Source organism: Leptonychotes weddellii, chromosome 1 (assembly GCF_054177405.1).
Source record: "Leptonychotes weddellii isolate Sample4059 chromosome 1, ASM5417740v2, whole genome shotgun sequence".
NCBI classification, from domain to species: Eukaryota; Metazoa; Chordata; class Mammalia; order Carnivora; family Phocidae; genus Leptonychotes; species Leptonychotes weddellii.
In genome coordinates this window covers 155146977-155167296 of record NC_138369.1, presented here as the reverse complement: position 1 = coordinate 155167296, position 20320 = coordinate 155146977, and the positions used below count along the sequence as shown (strand labels likewise).

At 35.1% G+C, this 20320-nt stretch overlaps 1 protein-coding gene across 1 annotated transcript in view; it reads right to left on the bottom strand.

Annotated features, from left to right (window-relative positions):
* Positions 1-20320, bottom strand: part of PROS1 (protein S) — a 61406-nt gene that overhangs the window by 32341 nt on the left and 8745 nt on the right. The window contains exons 2-4 of the mRNA XM_081798443.1: positions 10617-10774; positions 7481-7505; positions 1353-1439 (exon numbers count right to left, since the gene is read on the bottom strand). Of these exons, the coding sequence (XP_081654569.1) occupies positions 1353-1439; positions 7481-7505; positions 10617-10774 (270 nt within the window). The remainder of the gene's footprint in view (positions 1-1352; positions 1440-7480; positions 7506-10616; positions 10775-20320) is intronic.

Below are 20320 nucleotides of genomic sequence, written 5' to 3'. Positions count from 1 at the left end.
GGACTCACTTTTTTTTCAAAAAATTTTTATTTAAATTCCAATTAGCCAACATACAGTGCAATATGAGTTTCAGTTGCACGGTCTAGTGACTCAACACCTACATACAACACCTGCTGCTCATCACAGCAAGTGCACCCCCCAATTTCCATCACCCATTAACCCGTCCCCTCACCCACCTCCCCTCTGCCAACCCTCAGCCCATTCTCCATAGTTAAGAGTTGGCCTGGGACCCCTGGGGGGCTCAGTTGGTTCAGTGTCTGCCCTGGGCTCCAGTCATGATCCCAGGGTCCTGGGATCGAGCTCCACATCAGGCTTCTTGCTCAGAGGGAAGCCTGCTTCTCCCTCTGCCTGCCGCTCCCCCCTGCTTGTGTGCACTCGCTCTCTCTATCTCTCTGACAAATAAATAAGTAAAATCTTTAAAAAATTATTTTCATATCCTCTGGTAAATTAAAAAATAAAGTATGGATTAAATATACATGTTCAGGCAAACTGTTTTACTTGCCTAATTACAACCAACTGAAAATTAGAAAAAATTCAGATAAATGAATATTTAGATAATGCCAATGCCACAGGTAAAACATTCACTAGATGAACCTCCCAATTTACACATTGCCATTTCACCTTTTTGTCTTTGACTCTCAGCTGGGAAATTGGGAAATTAGAGACAAATAATCTACCAGAGTTATCAGTAGGCCCTATATGAACTTCAGAGGGAGAAGGCTAATTCGATATTCTAACATTTTTCACATTTATATGATTGATGACAAAAATTAGAAGAATAAACATGGCTCCACTTTGACCTATTAATCAACTTATACATGGTTATGCAACAACATCTAAAATAAAGCTGTGGGCGGGCGCCTGGGTGGCTCAGTTGGTTAAGCAACTGCCTTTGGCTCAGGTCATGATCCTGGAGTCCCTGGATCGAGTCCCGCATCGGGCTCCCTGCTCGGCAGGGAGTCTGCTTCTCCCTCTGACCCTAACCCCTCTCATGTGCTCTCTCTCATTCTCTGTCTCTCAAATAAATAAATAAAATCTTCAAAGACAAATAATAAAATAAAGCAGTGGGGAATAAAATTCTGAAGTCAAGGACCTAAAGCTTAGTAAACAAGGAACACTGTTCAACTTAAACATTAGGTGGAATATTTATTTTGAGTAAAAGAGCAGCATTTACATTTGAAAAAAAAAGCTTTCAAATGATTTGAGAATATCTCCTTGCTAGGCACACAACTCTTATAGGACTCATTTGTTGATTTTAAACATTAGTTATGTTTACATAGTGTATTTTATTTACTCGCAGGTTTTTACTTTGTTTGGTTTTGTTTTTTTCAATGGATGATAGAGATGTTTACCAGTGACACAGCTCCTGAGATCAGGGTGAGCATCAGTGGACTGACGTGCAGCAGTGAACAATCCAGCTCGGAAAGAGCCAAGACAACCTGTAATTACAAACAAATGTAATCTTTTTAGAGTAGATACACTTACTTCATCCGAAATCATGGTGGAGGTAGAAATTATCGAAAGTGATAGAATATTTATCTTCCTGTGGAGTGACAGGATTAGGCATTCAAAACATCATCCCTAAATATTTCCATCCACATTTTTGAAAAATTAAAAATTCTACACGCAAGATTACAATAAATACAGAATCATGAAAAACAGGTTTGTGGAAGCTTCTTTTGGAGAAGAACCTTAAAGAAGTGAAAAAGATCTTAGATTAACAGAAAAATTTATTGGCAAATAAATCTATGCTCTTAACTCTGCAGCAGAGACCTAGAGTTACCCTCAAATCTGTAGACCAGAGTCTAATTTAAAAGTGTCTATAATTAAGTCAATAGATTAAGTTAGTGTTTCTGGCTGCTGCAGGCAACTTCTAATTCTCCCAGTGTTGCAGAGAGACTAATATAATAATATTTGTATAATGCCTCAATATTACAAAGTAGGTTTACTTCATTCATTTTATTCCTCACTATAACTCTGTGAAATTAGATACAGCAATCTGGCAGCAAAAACAGCTGAAATAACAGATACTTATATACTTTAACTAGGAGACATTCAGTGTCAATAACATTTCTTAATAGTCTCTGAAGACAACATTATTGATAGATAGATAGATGCAGATATAGATACATCACTTCACTGTACAGCTAATCACAACTTACTAAAGAAGTGGTATTTTGATTATCTTTTGCCGAGTAAACAACCCCCAAAATTAGAAGCTTAAACAGTTCCTCCATTTTGCTCACAATCTGTGGGTCAAATATTAGAAAGGGTTTAGTTGGGCTCTTTGTCTCTGTTGCACATAGAGTCCAGCCAGGGTAGACGAGATTGGAAGATCCAGCTCTCAGATGGCTTTTCACTCACATGGCTGACAGCTCAGGCCCCTTGGCATCTCTCTCTCCACATGTGGTCATACTTCAGGGCTTCTCAATGTGGTTGAGTTTCTCTTAGCATGCTGGTCCTACAGTAGCACTTCTTTCACGGCAGCTAGCTTCCAGGAGGAAGAAAGCAGAGGCTACCAGGCCAAAGAAGAGGCATTCTGTCACCTGCACCACAGTCTATTGATCAAGGCAATCCCAGGTACATCCAGATTCAGGGAGCAAGGAGGGACTATATGTTTATGATCACTCCATGCTACTGCATATAAGTTATTGCTTCTAACTTTTTGCTTGTTAAACTTTACTCCATTGCAAGCAACCACCATTTTTATAATGCCCTCTACCCATGAAAGATACTTAGATTGCCCCCAACTTCCCACTTCTTCAAGTTGAACTGCAATGGATATCTTCATGCGTGTTTCATTAGTACATGCGTAAGAAATAGATACTGAAGAAGAAGATACAGAAGGGGTTTCAGGAATTGTGGGATCATTAGATAGGCAGGTCCTCTGTGGCTCTCCAGAGGTGCCTTCACACCAGAGAGCATAACAATTTCTATACCTTGGCTTTCAGAAAATTTTTGCCATAATAGGCAAATAAATGATATCTCATATTATTTTTCTGATTTCTAGTGAGATGGAGGATACCTTTATGTCATTTAAAATTTTTTTCCTCCTCTGAAAATGTTCCTTATTATTTATTAACTATTCTTCTATTGGCAGTTATTTATTGTTCAGGTGGGCTTGCAGAAATTTAAACATTTATGAATACCATCTCTCATTCTGTTACCTGTCTCTTAACCTTATCTTTTATGTCTCTTTTAAGAGAAGTTCCTAATTTTGTTGTAATCAAATTTACCAATTATTTTGTCTTATGGTTTATGCATTTGCAGTTTTTTTCCATGCCATTGATTACAAAGATATTATGTATTATTTCTTTAATTTCATGGTTTTGCTTTAACATTTTTTGTATTTATTCCAGCTAGAATACACCATTACATTTGGTGGTGCTTAGGAACTCAAATTTATATTTCTGATTAGAGTTAGTCAATCTCCCCCACACCATCTTCTCAACAATTCAGTGATTTGTGGTGTCGTCTTTATCAAATATTAGGTTGGCATATATACATGGGTCTGTCTCTGAACTCTCTCGTTTCATTAGTCTATGTGTTCTTTTGACAATATCATATTGTTTTCTTTCTATAGCTTTGAATTATTAGTATTTGATGAGGTGTTTCTTCCCTTTACATTTTTAAATGTTTATTTAGACATGGGTGGACTTTTATTCCCTGATTTAAATGCTAAAGTGAACTTACTGAATTCTTTTAAAAAAATCCATCTGGAATTCTAAATGAGATTGCTTTTAATATATAGATTAATTTGGAGAGAATTGCTCTCCCGACAGTATCACTCAATCAAGAACATGAAATGTCTTTCCATGATTTCAGTTCATCCTGTATATTCTTAATTTGAGTTTTAAAATTTTCTCTGTAGAGGTCATATGAGGCTTGTTACAGCAGGAGGTATCAGCTTTTCATTTTCGACTGGACTGTGTAAAGAACTACTACTGATTTTTATAGGCTAGTCTTAGAGCTATCTAAAAATCCCTTATGTGTTCTAATATATTGTCTATGGAGCCTATTTATTTCTAGGTATATCATCATATCAATTATAATTAATGACAGGTACATATTTTGCCCATGAGCTATACAGTTCTGTTTATTTTTCTTTCCTTATTGCATTGGTTGTAACTTCCAGTGCTTATCTTCTTATCCTTAATCATAAAGAGACTACATCTAAAATTTAACTGGCAAGTATAATGTTTACTGCAGATTTTGGTTTTTTTTCTTCCTTTTTCCCTTCCTCCTTTCTTTTCCTTTCCTTTTCTTTCTCTTTCCTTCTTTCTCTCTCTCTCTCTTTCTTTCTTTCTCTTTCTTTCTCTACTGTTGTGTGTATATCATTAGCGTGACCATACATGCCAATTTTCCCAGAACAGTCCTATTTTGTTCTTTTTTACCTGGCATTTATCTATGGTAGTACTGGTCCTGGACAAAAATATCAAAATTTGTAAATTATATGGTTATTCTGTATAACCTTTACCAAGCTCAGAAAGTTCTCCTATAATCACAGTTTGCAAAAAGGTTTTATATTAAATGCTGAACTTTATCAACTGCCTTTTCTGTATGAACTGAAGTAATAATACACTCTTTATGTGGATAATTAAATTGATAGATTTTCTGATGTTAAGCCATTCTTGAATTTCTGGAATAAACCCTTACTTTATTATGATATATTATTTTTAATACACTTTAGATTGGATATCATTTTATTTAGAATTAATTTATAACTGAAAAGGAATTTTATTTTTATTTTTATTTTCTTGTGTTGTTCTTATCTGATTTTGGCATCAAGATTACACCAACCTTTCTGAATAAGTTCACAGCATAGAATCTTATTCTCTCTTCTGGGACAATTTTATAAGAGAAAATTATCTATGCTGGGCTTATAGTATTTCTTCTTTTTATCCTACACTTTGTGTTTTGGCATTTCCTTTTTCCTTCTTTTTCTTTTTCCTTAATTATTCTTACTAGAGGTCAATCTAACTTACTAACCTTTTCAAAGAATGAGATTTTGCTTTTGTGATTCTTCTTTTTTGTTTTCCTTCTTGCTACTAAGTTTGCAGTATTGTACTTTTAAATTTTTTTCTTGATTTGTATGTTTAGGTCATTTTTTAAATACTCCAAACTGTCCTCTTACTGCTGCCTCAGCAGTCAGCACCCCACTTCCCCCACACACATACTAGGTCAAGCCAGCCTTCAGTTTATCCATGGATTTCTCACATTTCTTGTTGTTTTTCATTTTGTTTTGTTATCATTAGTGTCTGGAATGCCAGTGTTTCTCTTGAGATGATTTTAAGAGAAGGAGTCAGCAGTCTGGGCTAATTCACCCCAACTTGGAAAGAACCAGAAACTAGAATTTATTTCTAATGTTTATATTTAGGCTCAGAACTTAGCATTTTTCTAAAGAAGTTTATCTTCCATTAATACAAAAATCCACTCTATCAGGTGATATTTTAAAGGCCCACATAAATAGTAGGGTGATTCATTCTATTTTCTAAGGAAAGAACAGAACTTAAAAACTTAACATTTCTATAATGAAACCCACAAGTATTTTTTTACCAAATTCCATGTTTCCAATGCAGTACATAGGATATGTGGTAAACTGAAGTACTTTCTAACCCCTGAAACTCTAAACCTAAACACTGCCCACTGTGTATTAGTGATCTAAGTTCTTGGGTGTCCCTGTCTCACTGCAAGGAGATTCCTGATAAGCTGGGGTAACTAGTAAAGTTAGGTTAGGTTTGCCAAGGACAGGATCATAAAGTTTTTCCCCCCCAATTAGGGCCATTGGCCTATAGAATATATACATCAAACAACGTAAAAGTTAAGTAGAGCATTTCTTTTCTGTTTTCAATAGTGGAATTCATTGCATATGCCTAAACATAAGTAAAGACCAAAATATAAATTGTGAATCAAAAAATAAAACACAATAAAAAGTATAGTTCAAATTAGGGGTTGGTTAAATAATAATACTTTACATTTGAATAAAAGTGTAAAGTAAAAAAATCTATCTACATACATATACTTATTTGGTACTCCCAACAGGTCCGAAGTTAGAGAATATAATTACAGTGCACATTTAAATACAAAACCTGAAAAGCAAAATAACTTGCTTAACCTGACACAGTAGAAATTTTTAGATCTGGGAGTAGAGCCCACATCTTACAGGTTTTGTTTTTGGTTTTTGGCTTTTGGTTTTCTTTTTTGTTTTTTTCACTTGGTTATTCTACAATGCTGCCAAATGAGACAAGCAAAGAGAAAAGAAAGTTGAGTAGAGCCAGAAAAGAGGAAGTTGAGAAGGAGAAAAGGAGAAAAAAGAAAGCTATTTTATCTAAGGAATTTTCCCAAAATACATAATGTTGTATTAAAAAGTTATCTATGGGGGTTACTGGGTGGCTCAGTCTTTAAGCGTCTGCCTTCGGCTCAGGTCAGGATTCCAGGGTCCTGGGATCGAGCCCCGCATCAGGCTCCCTGCTCCGTGGGAAGCCTGCTTCTCTCTCTCCCACTCCCCCTGCTTGTGTTCCTGCTCTCACTATCTCTCCCTCTGTCAAATAAATAAATAAAATCTTTAAAAAAAGTCATTTATCTTTATCCAAACGTACTCTGTGATCAAAGGTATGTACTTCTAGAGTGCTGATGCCCACAAAAACAGAGCTTCATTACATGGACCTAAGAAACAAGGATTAATACTATATTTTTTAATGCAAGCTTTTAATTTTTAATAGCCAAATATCTTTTTATAAAATATTTAAACCCCTACCTAAAATTGAGAAGCTGAAAAAGTCTTGACATTCTATCTTTTCTCCACGTTAATTTAAATTATGATGATTTATGTCATAAGCTTTGGAGAGTGTAGAGATCTTTTCTTTCAGCAAAAGATAATCCATAAGTTCCAGTTATAGAGTAAACAAGCCTTAGGGTATAATGTATAGGATGGTGACTATAGTTAATAGTACTGTATTGTATATTTGGAAGTCGCTAAGAAAGTAGATCTTAAAAGTTCTCATCACAGGAAAAAAAATATAACTATGTGTGGTGATGGACATTAACTAGACTTACTAGGTGGTCATTTTGCAACGTATACATACATATATTAAATATTAAGTTGTATACCTGAAACTAATACAATGTTACATGTTAATTATATACCAATATTAAGATAACCCATGACAATTCATATGCTTCTAAAGAATGTCCTGATACTTAAATATAATTTATCATCAGCCCATGGACCTTTATGACAAAGACAAGAGAATGAAAAAGACTAAAAGTCAAAATGCCACACATTCATTAAAGAACCATTTCAAATTTGTCTACATGACCTTAAATAAAAGGACAGCAAAACTCCATATAAAATGAACTCTTACCCCCAAGGCTAATTAAATTATATTGGATGGAATAGATGGGTGGAAGATTGGACTTGATCAAATCTAAATTCCCTCCTATTTCTATGATTATTATGATTGAGATTCTTTGAACTTACCTAAGTATTTTGGATAAAAATAATCCTAGAAAGAAAGAAAAGAAAAAATACATCTTAGCAAGCCTAAATTTCACTATACAGTTAAAACTTAATTTTATAATGTGTTTTATATTAAATATGCAAATATATTACATATAATTATCATTTCCACATTACAACATTTTTGCTATAGTAAAATATGCCAGGAGTAGATAACTAATAACAATAAGCCAATAAGACACTTAGCTTAAATCAATATTAAGCAATAAAATCATGTTACAAAAGCTTCTAATTTGAAAACAGGTTCTACTGAAGATGTTACATGTAATATATGCTATTTATAAATCCTTTAATTTTTCCATAACAATCAGATACCCACTTGACACATTTCATGTCATGCTGATTATATATGCCACATTTAATGTTGAGTAAGAGTGACATAATTTGAAGTGAATTAAAGTGAATATTTATCTTTTAGCATCTTATGTACATGTAATACCTTACTTATAAATTGGTTATGTACCAAAAGTTTGTCTGTAAATCAGTAATTTGGACTAAGGAATGTACTTTTCCAAAGGGAGAAAAATGTTATAAATGATTTCTGAAGCTACAGTTCTTAGGCTGGTTCCCCAAAGCCTTCTTAAGCCATAATATATCTAATGTGTAACATTAACAGCACAAGAACACCTCACAAGAAACCAGTGTTTCTACACAAAAACATACTCAAGTAAGGAATATACCTCATCCAGTTCAGAGCCAAAGTCTCTGCCCTTGCCTCCTCTCCCATATAAACCTATAGAACACTTGTCTACTCGTTTATAAGGATGGGATCTCCCACTAAGTAATTCAAACAGTGGTGTTTTCTTCTACAGAACAAAAGCCAGGAAGATAAGCAACAATGAATAGGTTCAAAAGGAGATGATGTAGGTGTGAGAGGAAGATATTAGGGACAGTGGTGAGGTGAGCAACAGGGTGGAGACTGGGAGTGTGAACTAGGATATTAGGGACGTGGACAGGGAGAGGCTGGGGCAGGATAGAAAATGAGAAGCAGGGGCGCCTGGGTGGCTCAGTCGGTTGGGCATCTGCCTTCAGCTTGGGTCATGATCTCAGGGTCCTGGGATCGAGCCCCGCATTGGGCTCCTGGCTCAGCGGTGAGTCTGCTTCTCCCTCTCCATCTGCCTCTCCTCCAGCTCATGTTCTCTCTTGTTCTCACTCTCTCTCTCTCTCAAATAAATAAAATCTTTAAAAAGGAAAAAGAAAGAAAATGAGAAGCAGTCACAAACGTTTCTTTTTCCTTGCCTTTCATTTCTCCCATTTTTTCTTTACTCTCTGTCATCCTTCTCTTTTGTGTATGAGACCAATGTCAGAAAGTGGAGGGGAGGAAGCACATAAATGAGTTTCCCTTATCAACTAGTTTCCCTTCTCTCCACTATGGTCTTACACCTCACTCTCCATTTGCCATTAAGAGGCTAAGCTACAAGAACATACTTATAATGTTAGAAATATATACTCAAGTATTTATGGGCACTGTAATAATATGATATCTCAGGGATGCAGGCTTGCCTTAAATGATTCAGCAAAACAAAACAAAAATTAGACTGGGTGGGGTAGAGAACAGACAAAACAAGAATGGCTGACTGTTGATAATTGCTGAAGTCTGGGAAGGTATATGGGGGCTTATTAAATTGTTCCGACTACTGTGGTATATATTTAAATTTCTATAATAAATAATATTATATTATATTGTGATATATATGCACATCCTGCACAATAAGAGTACTAATCTGCTATATAGTGTGAAAAAAAATATTTTGTCTTGTCAATTGCTTATCCACAAAAAGCAACAAAACTGGCTCAATCCTGCAGAGTATTAAAAATTATTCTTTGGGTACCTTAGAAAAAATATTCTTAGAACCTATTAGAGTAGGTAGAAATAAAAGGATTAAAGAGGAACTCTGGGGAACACAAGTTGTTACTGTCTTGGACAAGTTCTCTAACTCTAGACAAATGTTCCTGCTCATTATCTCTCATCTAGTCTGATGGTCCCAGGAGCCATGACTGAGCTAAAGGAACTACTTTGTATATGTTTTCTCCCTCATTTCCTTTGGGTTACATAGTTCATCTCAGGAAATATATCTGAGGTAACCCTGATGGCTATTATATTTGAATTCTTAAGGTCATCTTCATCCTAATTTTTAGAGGCACTGTTTATAATCCTGTTTTCCACAGGGCATATTAGAAAACATCCTTCCCTAGGAAAATTAGGAGACTAAAGATAAGGTCCGGGGTCCCATATTTCTATATGATATTTAGTGGTCTTTATGATTAAATTCTTCTAGACTAACTTGGAAAAATTTATACACTAAATATATAAATTCTAACCCCAGGGATTAGTGATCATATCAAGTGGGTTCAGGAAACTTCCCAAGGCTTTATGGAAAAAATTATACTTAGGGAATACAGTACTGTAATGAATTCTTCAGTAAGCATTCACTGAGTAGCTATGATGTATCAAGCTCTGGATTAGATAGCCTTGTCTTCTAAAGCCTGGTTAAAAATGCCAACGGAGAGATTTAATGAAGTATAGTGATAATGCAGTCACGCACACACACACATATTGTGGGGAGATACCTTCTTCTCCACCTACCCAATACTACCAAATTCCAGTTAGGAAGAAAGTATTTACAAACCATGAGGTCAAGACCACTTGCTGATAATGAAATATAACTGAATTATACTTTGGTCAGAGCACATTGCTTTGACAATAGTGTCTTCCTGACAAGCCCACGTTCCTCTGAAGTTACTTTTTCTGAAATGCTTCAGTGTTTACATGTAGAAGGAGATATACATAATCATTAACTTTAAAGGGCGCCTGGGTGGCTCAGATGGTTAAGCGTCTGCCTTCGGCTCAGGTCATGATCCCAGGATCCTGGGATCAAGTCCCGCATCGGGCTCCCTGCTCCTTGGGAGCCTGTTTCTCCCTCTGCTTCTCTCTCTCTCTCTCTCATGAATAAATAAATAAAATCTTTAAAAAAAAAATCTTTATAAAAAAAAGGAACACAAGGGAACACGGACTCAAGCTGGAAATGTTCAGTCTTTAATTTTATGTCTAGGTATGTAATTAAATCTAATCTAATTAGATTTCATAAATTCTTACCGTTTCAGGGTCATTTTCAAAGACCTCCCTGGCTTCTTCTTTATTGCACAATTCTTCAATGCATTCTCTTTCAAGATTACCCTTTTTGGTTTCCTCAAACATAGAATTTGCACGGCGTTTCCTAACCAGGAGTTGTGAAGCATGCTGCTTTGACAAAACTGAAGGAAAAAGTAAGTTTTTATGAGTAAGCTTTTCATTTCTCCACCTAAAATATGGTATTTTATTAAACAGTGAGAATTAAAATCATTGTCTAAAAAAAAATTAAAAAAAACATTGTCTAATTGTGAACTGCATAACATTTAAAATCAGTATAGAGAATTGAGAAGAAAAATATGCAGATACATAAGCACTTTGATTAACAACTCAGACAGCAAGTTTGGTGTGCAAGCTACAGCACTTGTATAATGATCTACATGAATCATTCAAGTTCATGCATGAGGCCAAACACACCAGACAATATTTAATGTTTACCTTATTATGACTACACTTGGGAAAAGCAGCATGCTGAAATGACTATATCAAAAGTTATAGCCACACATCTTTAAAGCTAGAGTAATAAGCTTTCTCAATTTTAATGGAAAACCACATGACCTCTGTAAAGATAGAGAAATGTGGGAGTACAGTCCAATCAGCTACTTAAAAGATACTTGATGAGCTAAAACATTTGATTTATTCATACAAAGGGAAAATAAAAATCTTTGGAAAAAAGAAGATCATGCGCAAAGCATAAAATACAGAAGGCAAAGAGAAAAAATTTGGTAATATCAAATGCATAATGAATTTCAAACAGCTAAACAAACAACAACAAAAATAACAAAGTTCAACATCAAATGACAGATTAGAAGAAAATATTTCATAATATAGAATGGAGAAAATTACATCCAGAATGTATAAACAACTTTTGCAAATTAAAACAATAACAACAACAATAAGCCAATGGGTAATAAGAATGTGTGCAAGATTAAATACAAAACAATATAAAGAAAATATAAAGAAAACACTATAATCAAAATCATATAAACATCACTAAAGAGGAAAATAAAAATGACCAATAAATATGTGAAAAGACATTCACTACAAATTTTTTAACTAGATTTTTGCTCATTAAATTTGCACAAACTTAAAAGACTGATAACATCAAGTAATGGTGAGGGTAAGGGGAAACAAGTATTCTTGTATATCGGTGGTAGGAATATGTACTGGTAAGCATTATTTTAAGGTAATCTGGTAGTAGCTGAAAATTTAAAGCACACATACTCTTCAATTCAACAATTCTGCTTCTAAGAATGTCCTGCAGATATGTACCTGTGCTGGAAAAGGTGTATATAGAATGTTTGTTGAAAAACCGTAATATCAAAAAATTAAAAACAATTTAAATAACTTTCAAGAAGGGAATGGAAAAATAAACTATAATACATCTGTACTGTGAATTAATATGCACTTATCAAAGAGAAGAAAGATATTCCTTTATTGAAGATCTTCAAGATATATTATTAAATTAAAAATGAAAATTGTGGAATGTCATACTATCACGTAACCCTATGTATACCAGCCATACTTGTAGATATGTAAATATCATGTGGACAGATACACAGAAAATAGTTTGGAAAGACACTCAAACTACTGATTGCAATTATGTTGGAAGAAAAGAATGGACAGCATGAAGCTTTGGTTTTATTGTTTTAGTATGTAAACAACACTACTTTTTAACGAAAAATTTTAAAAGCAAAAATAAAATCTACAAAAAATTTTTAAATCCTGATTTAAACCATAATAATGCTTTCACTAAGATGAGTAAGTAATATAAACAGATAAGTTTGTTTTTCTCTTTTTTATCTTATTACCTGGTGAAAAAGGCATACACAAAAGATGACAATAGAAGGAAGAAAAAGAAAAGCAAAAGGACTAATTAATCAAGTCACCATAATTATTAGTTGAATAACTGAACATCTTTCAAGAATGAAGTAAGTAATGTTATTTTATTTCTCCTACTTGCCAAAACAGAAGTTTAAATGTGATGACTAACTAAATAAATAGTGTTTGGGTTATATTTTTAACCCTACGTCTTACCATCTTTATCACTGTTCATTAAGATCAAGATTAAATCAAGGCTGTGTGTGTCTAACAGATGCTATTCTGTGAGCACATTACCTGCCAAGTGTATTACTGACTGATAAATGGTAGCCCTATCCACAATGGAAGAATCTGACATGGCCAATTATCTCATTTATTTGAAGTAGTTTTGAGGATGCTACTTTATAATAAATATGGCAAAAACTGAACCCTTCTGAACCTCAAAGCAAATATGTATCTTTCTGGGGAAAACAATAACATCTTTCTCTGAAAGATAAATACAGTGATGCAATAACAAAAAAATCAACGTTAAATGCACTTAGAAAACTAACCATAAACATCACTCTTTTGCATTTCTTTCTTATGGAATATTAAGTTTTGGAATTTAGATCTTAATATTGACATTTAAGAATATCTCTTCCCCTACAAGTGACCCCACTGCAGGACACAAACCAGGTTTGATAACACGTACTATATTCACGTTGTGAAAGGGGAAGTTCTCAAATGTCCACAGAAAACTAAGGTGTACATTTAAAGGAATGCTCACGTAAGTTTATAGAAGGAAAAGGAAAAAAAAGAGCCTCCATTATTTCAGAGAAGATGGAACTCACATAAAGAGCATGCAAGATAGTTGCCCTAAGTTATAGTGAATAGCAAAATTAGGACTTAGATCCCAATGTCCAGACCTGTGACTATCCATTACTATCCGCTCCTTCTCAAAAAACAGTCAGAGTTTTCATTTTCTCCACTGATCAGAGGAATCTTAAAAAAGGAAACTGTTACACCTCTACCCTAAAGGATATTGAAGTTAATAATAAAAACCTAATTTTGTCTAAATTTGAATGCTTATGTTTTATTTCATCTAGGCTCAAGCCAATAATGTTTTAAATTGGCATGGTACTTAATAATTTTCAATGTGTATATTATTTCATTTGATCATCACATAAATAATGCCATAAATCAAAGGACAGAATTATCATCCCCACTTTCCTTGAGTTACTTGAAGAAAATGAAGCTGAAAGAGGTTACATGACCTGGCCCAAGGTCACAGAGCTAGGATGTGCTGCTAATGGGACAAGAATTTAAATATATCCATCCTCCTAATCCAGTGCTCTTTCTTCTCTATATCTGCCACTCAAATGCCAACAACGTACTTGATTTTAAAAAAAGAAATTATGTGGTTGTGGCATGGACAAGTTTGATATCTTAAATAAGACATTTACTGTCCTTGGGGCACCTGGGTGGCTCAGTCGTTAAGCTCTGCCTTCGGCTCAGGTCAGGATCCCAGGGTGGAGCCCTGAGTCGGGCTCCCTGCTCAGTGGGAAGCCTGCTTCTCCCTCGCCCACTCCCCCTGCTTGTGTTCCCTCTCTCGCTGTGTAGCTCTGTCAAATAAATAAACAAAATCTTAAAAAAAAAAAAAAGGAATTTACTGTCCTTTAGAAAATAAACCCATCCATTTAACAAGTGTGCTTTCAAAGGAGTCTAATATTCTTTGTCAAAAAAAATATAAACATGACATCACAGATCCAAATTAAGAACTACAGAACTGTAGGATGAGAAAACTATGTGGGTTAGAAGTGCTTTTAGGGGAGCCTGGGTGGCTCAGTTGTTAAGCATCTGCCTTCGGCTCAGATCATGATCCCACAGTCCTGGGATCAAGCCCGCATCGGGCTCCCTGCTCAGCAGGAAGCCTGCTTCTCCCTCTCCCACTCCCCCTGCTTGTGTTCCTGCTCTCATTATCTCTCTCTCTGTCAAATAAATAAATAAAATCTTTAAAAAAAAAAAAAAAGAAATGCTTTTACCAGCTGCCTCAGTCAATCTACCCAAAAGCATGCACCCTGCCAGACTGCAGGAATATCTACAAAGTTCCATTATTTATCATAATAGTCATGGCATATAAGCAAGTATATGACATTTTTACATTATCTCCTTTAATACTAATCACAACTGTTCTAAGTAGACAGTAATTTTCCCATTTTATGCATGAACAAACTACAACTCAGGGAAGTTGAGTTAACCTTACCAAGCTCACACAGCTGAGAACAGAAGCCTGCCTCCAAAACCTGTTTTCCTTTTGCATTACTACACTGTCTCTGATCACTTGTTTCACTTCTTTGGATTAAGAAGTTTTTCAAGAAAGTCTGTTAAAACCTGAGTATTGTTGCTTGAAAAGTGTTACCTTCAGATTCATATTGTTAGGTATAATGTTTAGTTATGAGTCTTTCAAGTTAGAAGAATGACTGAACTATTTACATTTTTAACTTATCTAAGTCTTCCCTCTTCAAAATAGTGACCATAGCAGGTTGAACAATTACGTCAATAACATAACCATTGTTCAAACATTAACTGGAATTCCTTTTTGAAATTGTCTTAACAGCTTTCATATGTTCCCTTCGATATTTTCTGTGGGGGCAAATCTCTGTTTTTTGAGCATAAGATTTGATTGTCTTATCCTCAAAAAAGTCACTTATTGTTACTGGTACTTCATAAAAGCACCTGTAAATAAAGATAGTGGGATTAGCACTCCCTCTGGTCAGAGGAGAATTTCCCAGTGTTCAATTCAGTTCCACCTGGTCAAAGGGAGGTCCTTTCCTGAGGCCCCTCTTTTCCCACTGAAGTGTTCAAACTTGCCACCCTCTGTTCAGGGGTTGGTTAGGACCACCGATCTGCAGGTTGCCCAGTACTGATCAGTCAGAAGAGAGTGAGGTTGCAGATGAAGGAAATACAAGCTTTGGGATAACCCATCCTCTGAATCTTTTCATTCTGCTCTCTTGTCTTTTGCCAAGATGGTTCTCACATTCCTCCTTCCAAAGCTCATCTCTTTTTTAGTTCTGCTTTCTGTCTCTCCTTTTCCCAGGCCCTACTTGTCTGTCATCCCAAGAATGAAGAACTACCCCTAAAAAAAATGCGTCTGAGAGAAAATCTCTGGCTAGAAATTGGGTTGGCAGAGTGTTTGAATCTTTGTTTCTGCTTCAATGTGGGATGAAGCAGGGGAAAATTGTTTTCAATGTACAAATAGAACAACTAGATAATACTTTGAGATGTAATTGTGCTTCATGTGTGTCAACTGTTGAAATGGCATGTTTTTAGTCAAAGCCTGAAGAAAAACAGAACTGCATGTAATATAGAAACACTGTTAATTAATAATGATGGGAAAACATATGTCCAGATATTACTAACTCTATTTAAAATACTCACATAGTAATCAAACATAAAATCTTTTGTTTTTTTCATAAAGATTTCTATCACGGAAGATTTCTAATTGAGGAGGAATATTTAAAAATGTGAAGACTGCAAGGACTATGAAAACCAAAAGATAGATTTTTAATTAGGCATTTGTTGGCCTATATAATTATCACCAATTTTCAGAGAAGCTTGTGTTAGACTTCAGGAAGAAATGCCATGTCTGGATGCATGCTACACTTCAACCTTTTTTTAGTTAAATTTTTAAAGAGAACTACTACACTTGCTTTCCTCTCAAGTTCTTATTTTTGTTTATATTGAGGACTAGGCTGCTGAGCAACTGAGTGTTCTCATATTATTATGTTAAAGGTTAGAAAAGTGTTAGAAAAAGTATTCTCTAAAGGTGAACTATATATGCATCCATTCTTCAAGAGGACTAAGCAATAAATAGGCTGATGAGAAATACTTTAAAAGAGTGAAAAATCATAAGGAATAGATCTGGATAAGAATTTAAATCTGGGAAAGAAAAAGAGGAAATAATCTATGAGTTATATGTTGTATAAAGGTAAGTCCTAAAACATTGGATTAAAAAAGATGAAGACTGGCATTTATTTATAAGTAGAAGAAGCCGTTGGTGCCATTAAAAAAAAAAAAAAATGTGACTATCAACCCCCATTCTGGCTGAGTAGGAAAACAATGCCTGAACTGTTTATAGCCACAACAGAAGTGACATGGACCTCTTCTTACTCTGAGATTTAATTATAATTTTAATTTACAGTGCCTAGTCTAGAAAAAGAAGAATAAATCAAACACTCTGCCATTGTTTCCCCAAGGTTAAAACCTTTTGATTGTAGCCATAGACAGAGAAAGTGGTACTTATCTGTTATCCCTTCCAAAACAACAAATACTTCTACCCAAAAGACAGAACAGACAGCTTAATAATCCCCCCAAAACAAACAAAACTAACAAAAAACCCAAACACAACATTAATCATTTCTTTCATTTGATTTGTCTGCTGTTGGTGAATGATAAATTATAGTACTCCGTTTGAAGGGACTCAGAGTTCAGATTTTGGCAAGGCAGGGAGAGGGATTTGCTAGCCCTCTCTTTCCTTCTCCAGATAACTACACCACAAACTGGCTATACTTCCTGAGGCTCCAGCAGGAGGCCTCCTTTATGACGTGCAGAAGATCTTCCACGCGGTCAGCTTTCCTTGTCTTTTTCATCTCCGACACACTAGGACACCAGAACAGCATCTGCTTTTGACATCATGTACCAAGAGGTAACAGCACAGGAAAAGTTGTGTTTTTGTTCTATTTGACCTATTTGTTAGGATAGCATCAATTAATATTATTAGTTCACTGGCCTGTGTCTGTGTTCATGTTTGGAAAAGCAACAGGCAAACTGTTCCTGGACATTTTTAAAGGCAACAGTGAAAGAGTTGACCTAATTCTGCACTATCCTACTTCCTTCATATCTCCCAGATATGAAGCAAGGCTTAGAAAGACTCTGGATACATCCCTTTTGACTCTTAAGATACATTATTTTTAAGTGCTGATGTGGAAATGAGATTATTTGGAATATTGGTATAGTATTGAGTAGACGCTTATAATTCAATTTCTAAATTCCTGCCAGACCCTCAGAATTCCTTCTTGACTTTCTAAAAGGCTTTAAGACACAGTCTAAATAGCAATGGAATAAAATAATTTATTAAGGAGAGAGGAGAAAATGATTTGGATAAGGATTTGGGGAAGAAGGATAATAAAACAAGTAATAAGGAAAGGTACATTTAACATACAGAAACTCAGGCCCACTTAAAAAATTGGCCACAAAGTAAAATAAACCTACTTCTCCTCTTCCACAGTTACAAAAAACAAAAAACAAACAAACAAAAAACACACAAAAAAACAGAACTTGTGTTCTACTTGACAAGGCATATGGACTGAATCTGAATGTTTGGCATTATGGTCTGAATGTTTGTGTCCACCTCCCTGAATTTATATGTTCTAGTGGAAATCCCCACTGTGGCTCTATTTGGAAAAGGGGCTTCTAAGGAAATAATGAAGGTTAAATGAGGTCATGAGGGTGGGGCCCCAATCCTACAGGATTCATGTTCTTATAAGAAGAGACATTAACGAGCTCTCTCCCTGTAAGCATACAGACCCTGAGGAAAGGCCATGTGAGAACATAGTAAGAAATCAAGGTCTACAAGCCAGGAAGGGAGCCCTGACTAGAAACTGAACTGGTCAGCACTTTCATCTTGGGATTTTCCAGCCTCCAGAACTGTGAGAAAATAAATTTCTCTTGTTTAAGCCATGTAAACTATGGTATTTTGTCAAACCAGTCCAAGCAGACTAATATGTAAGGCAAGGAGGTTAGTGACTATTTCTAGCTGCTCTTTAAAGTTAATGGATGAACTGAAAAATAGAATGGACTACTTCTCTCCCACCCCAAAAAGGTCACCCCCATTTTTATTCCTATTGCATTGACAAAGATTTAAAACGAAGTTAATGTTCAATGTTGGCAAAGATGAGAGCAAGTAGGCACTCTTAAATATACTTTTAAAAGCAAATTTCCAGGGAGAAATCTAACAATATGTATTCAAAACCTTTAGATATTCAGCTAACCATTCAATTTCTAGGAAATTAATCTGAGGAAATGAACAGGACATATGTAAAGAAATATGTATGAATATGTGCATCACAATTTTATTGATATAAGCAAAACATTGGAAATAATCTAAATTTCCAAACATATATTTTTGATTAAATATATTATGATGAACATATATGAAGAAAAACTATAAATCTATTTTAAAGTGTGACAGATTTTATTGACATGAAAACCATCATCATATTTTTAGGTGAAACATCAAGTTAAAAATATTAGAAAAAAATAGTATTACAGCACAATTCCATTCTTGTATGTATGTATTTTAATTTCTAAGAATATATATATATATATGCAGACAAAGTTGCTTAGAAGAATATAGAGCAAAACATTACTTTGGCTGGTGGGACTACAGATGCATATTTTTAGTGCATATCTGTATTCCCAAACTAGATTATATTAATCATGGATTACTTGAATGGTTTAAAAATGTTAGGGAGTCAGTAGGATATAGTTAGTAGTTTAATCTAAGTCTCTGTCTCTCAAAAAAAAAAGTTAATAATAATTACCATTATTTAGGATGAGAGCCAAAATGTAGTTGATTTAACAATAGGATCACTGTTAACAGTCCCAATCACCAAGACCAGTGGGAGGGTGAGAAGGAAGAGAGGCAATAGAGACTGCTAGAATAAACCACTTCCTCAAGAAGTTCAAAGGAGAGCAGGAAGAGAACATGGGATAACAACTCTTGGTAGAGGGTGAGTAAAAGTAACATTTTCCTAAAGTTGGGAAGGTGCATCACAGAACAGCTGTGAAACTCCATGAGAAAATGCCAAATCTGCCATTTTTTTTTATTATTTATTTTTATTTATTTGACACAGAGAGAGAAAGAGTGAGAGAGAGAGATAGCACAAGCAGGGGGAGCGGCAGACAGAGGGAGAGGGAGAAGCAGGCTCCCCGCTGAGCAAGGAGCCCAATGCGGAGCTTGATCCCAGGACCCTGGGATCATGACCTGAGCCGAAGTCAGACGCTTAACCTACTGAGCCACCCAGGCACCCCCAAATCTGCCATTTTGAAAGATGGAAACTATCACACAAAAGCAGGAAGTTGTATTTTTACCATTTCTATGAAGATTTAAAAGCCATTGTTTTTGAATGTGTCTTTTTTAAGTCCATTCCAAAAAATGAACAAGAGGACTAAGAAGAATTATACTAATGGCCTAGAACTAGTGAGAGCCAGTTCCTATTACTTTACTCACTGTAGAAACACTCAGAATCTAGATAAATTATCCTTGTTTCACTTCCCCTCAAGCCTGGAGGACTCAATTTCCATATTTAGAACAATGTAATATAAATAAAACTCAAATGAAATGGTGTTCTCACACTGAAGTTAATAACTCAAGTTATTATATTTATTTTTTTTAAAGATTTTTATTTATTCATTTGAGACACAGAGATACAGAGGGAGACAGAGCATGAGCGGGGGAGAGGCAGAGGGAGAGGGAGAAGCAGACTCCCCGCTGAACCAGGAGCCCGATGTGGGGTTCGATCCCAGGACCCCAGGATCATGACCTGAGCCGAAGGCAGATGCTTAACCATCTGAGCCACCCAGGTGCCCCAAGTTATTATATTTATTAAAAGCAAAAAAGTAAGCAAGGAATAAAAAGCATCATAACTCTACTTTCTAAAGACACTATTAAAATGTTATCCATTTTCTTCCAATCTTTTGTGTGAAGTATTTTCTTGTCTAAAATTACTGAATTCTTGCCCATCCCCCAAAATTATTATAATTATTTACTTATATGTATTTCCCAGATACATGTAAAATAAAATAGGAAT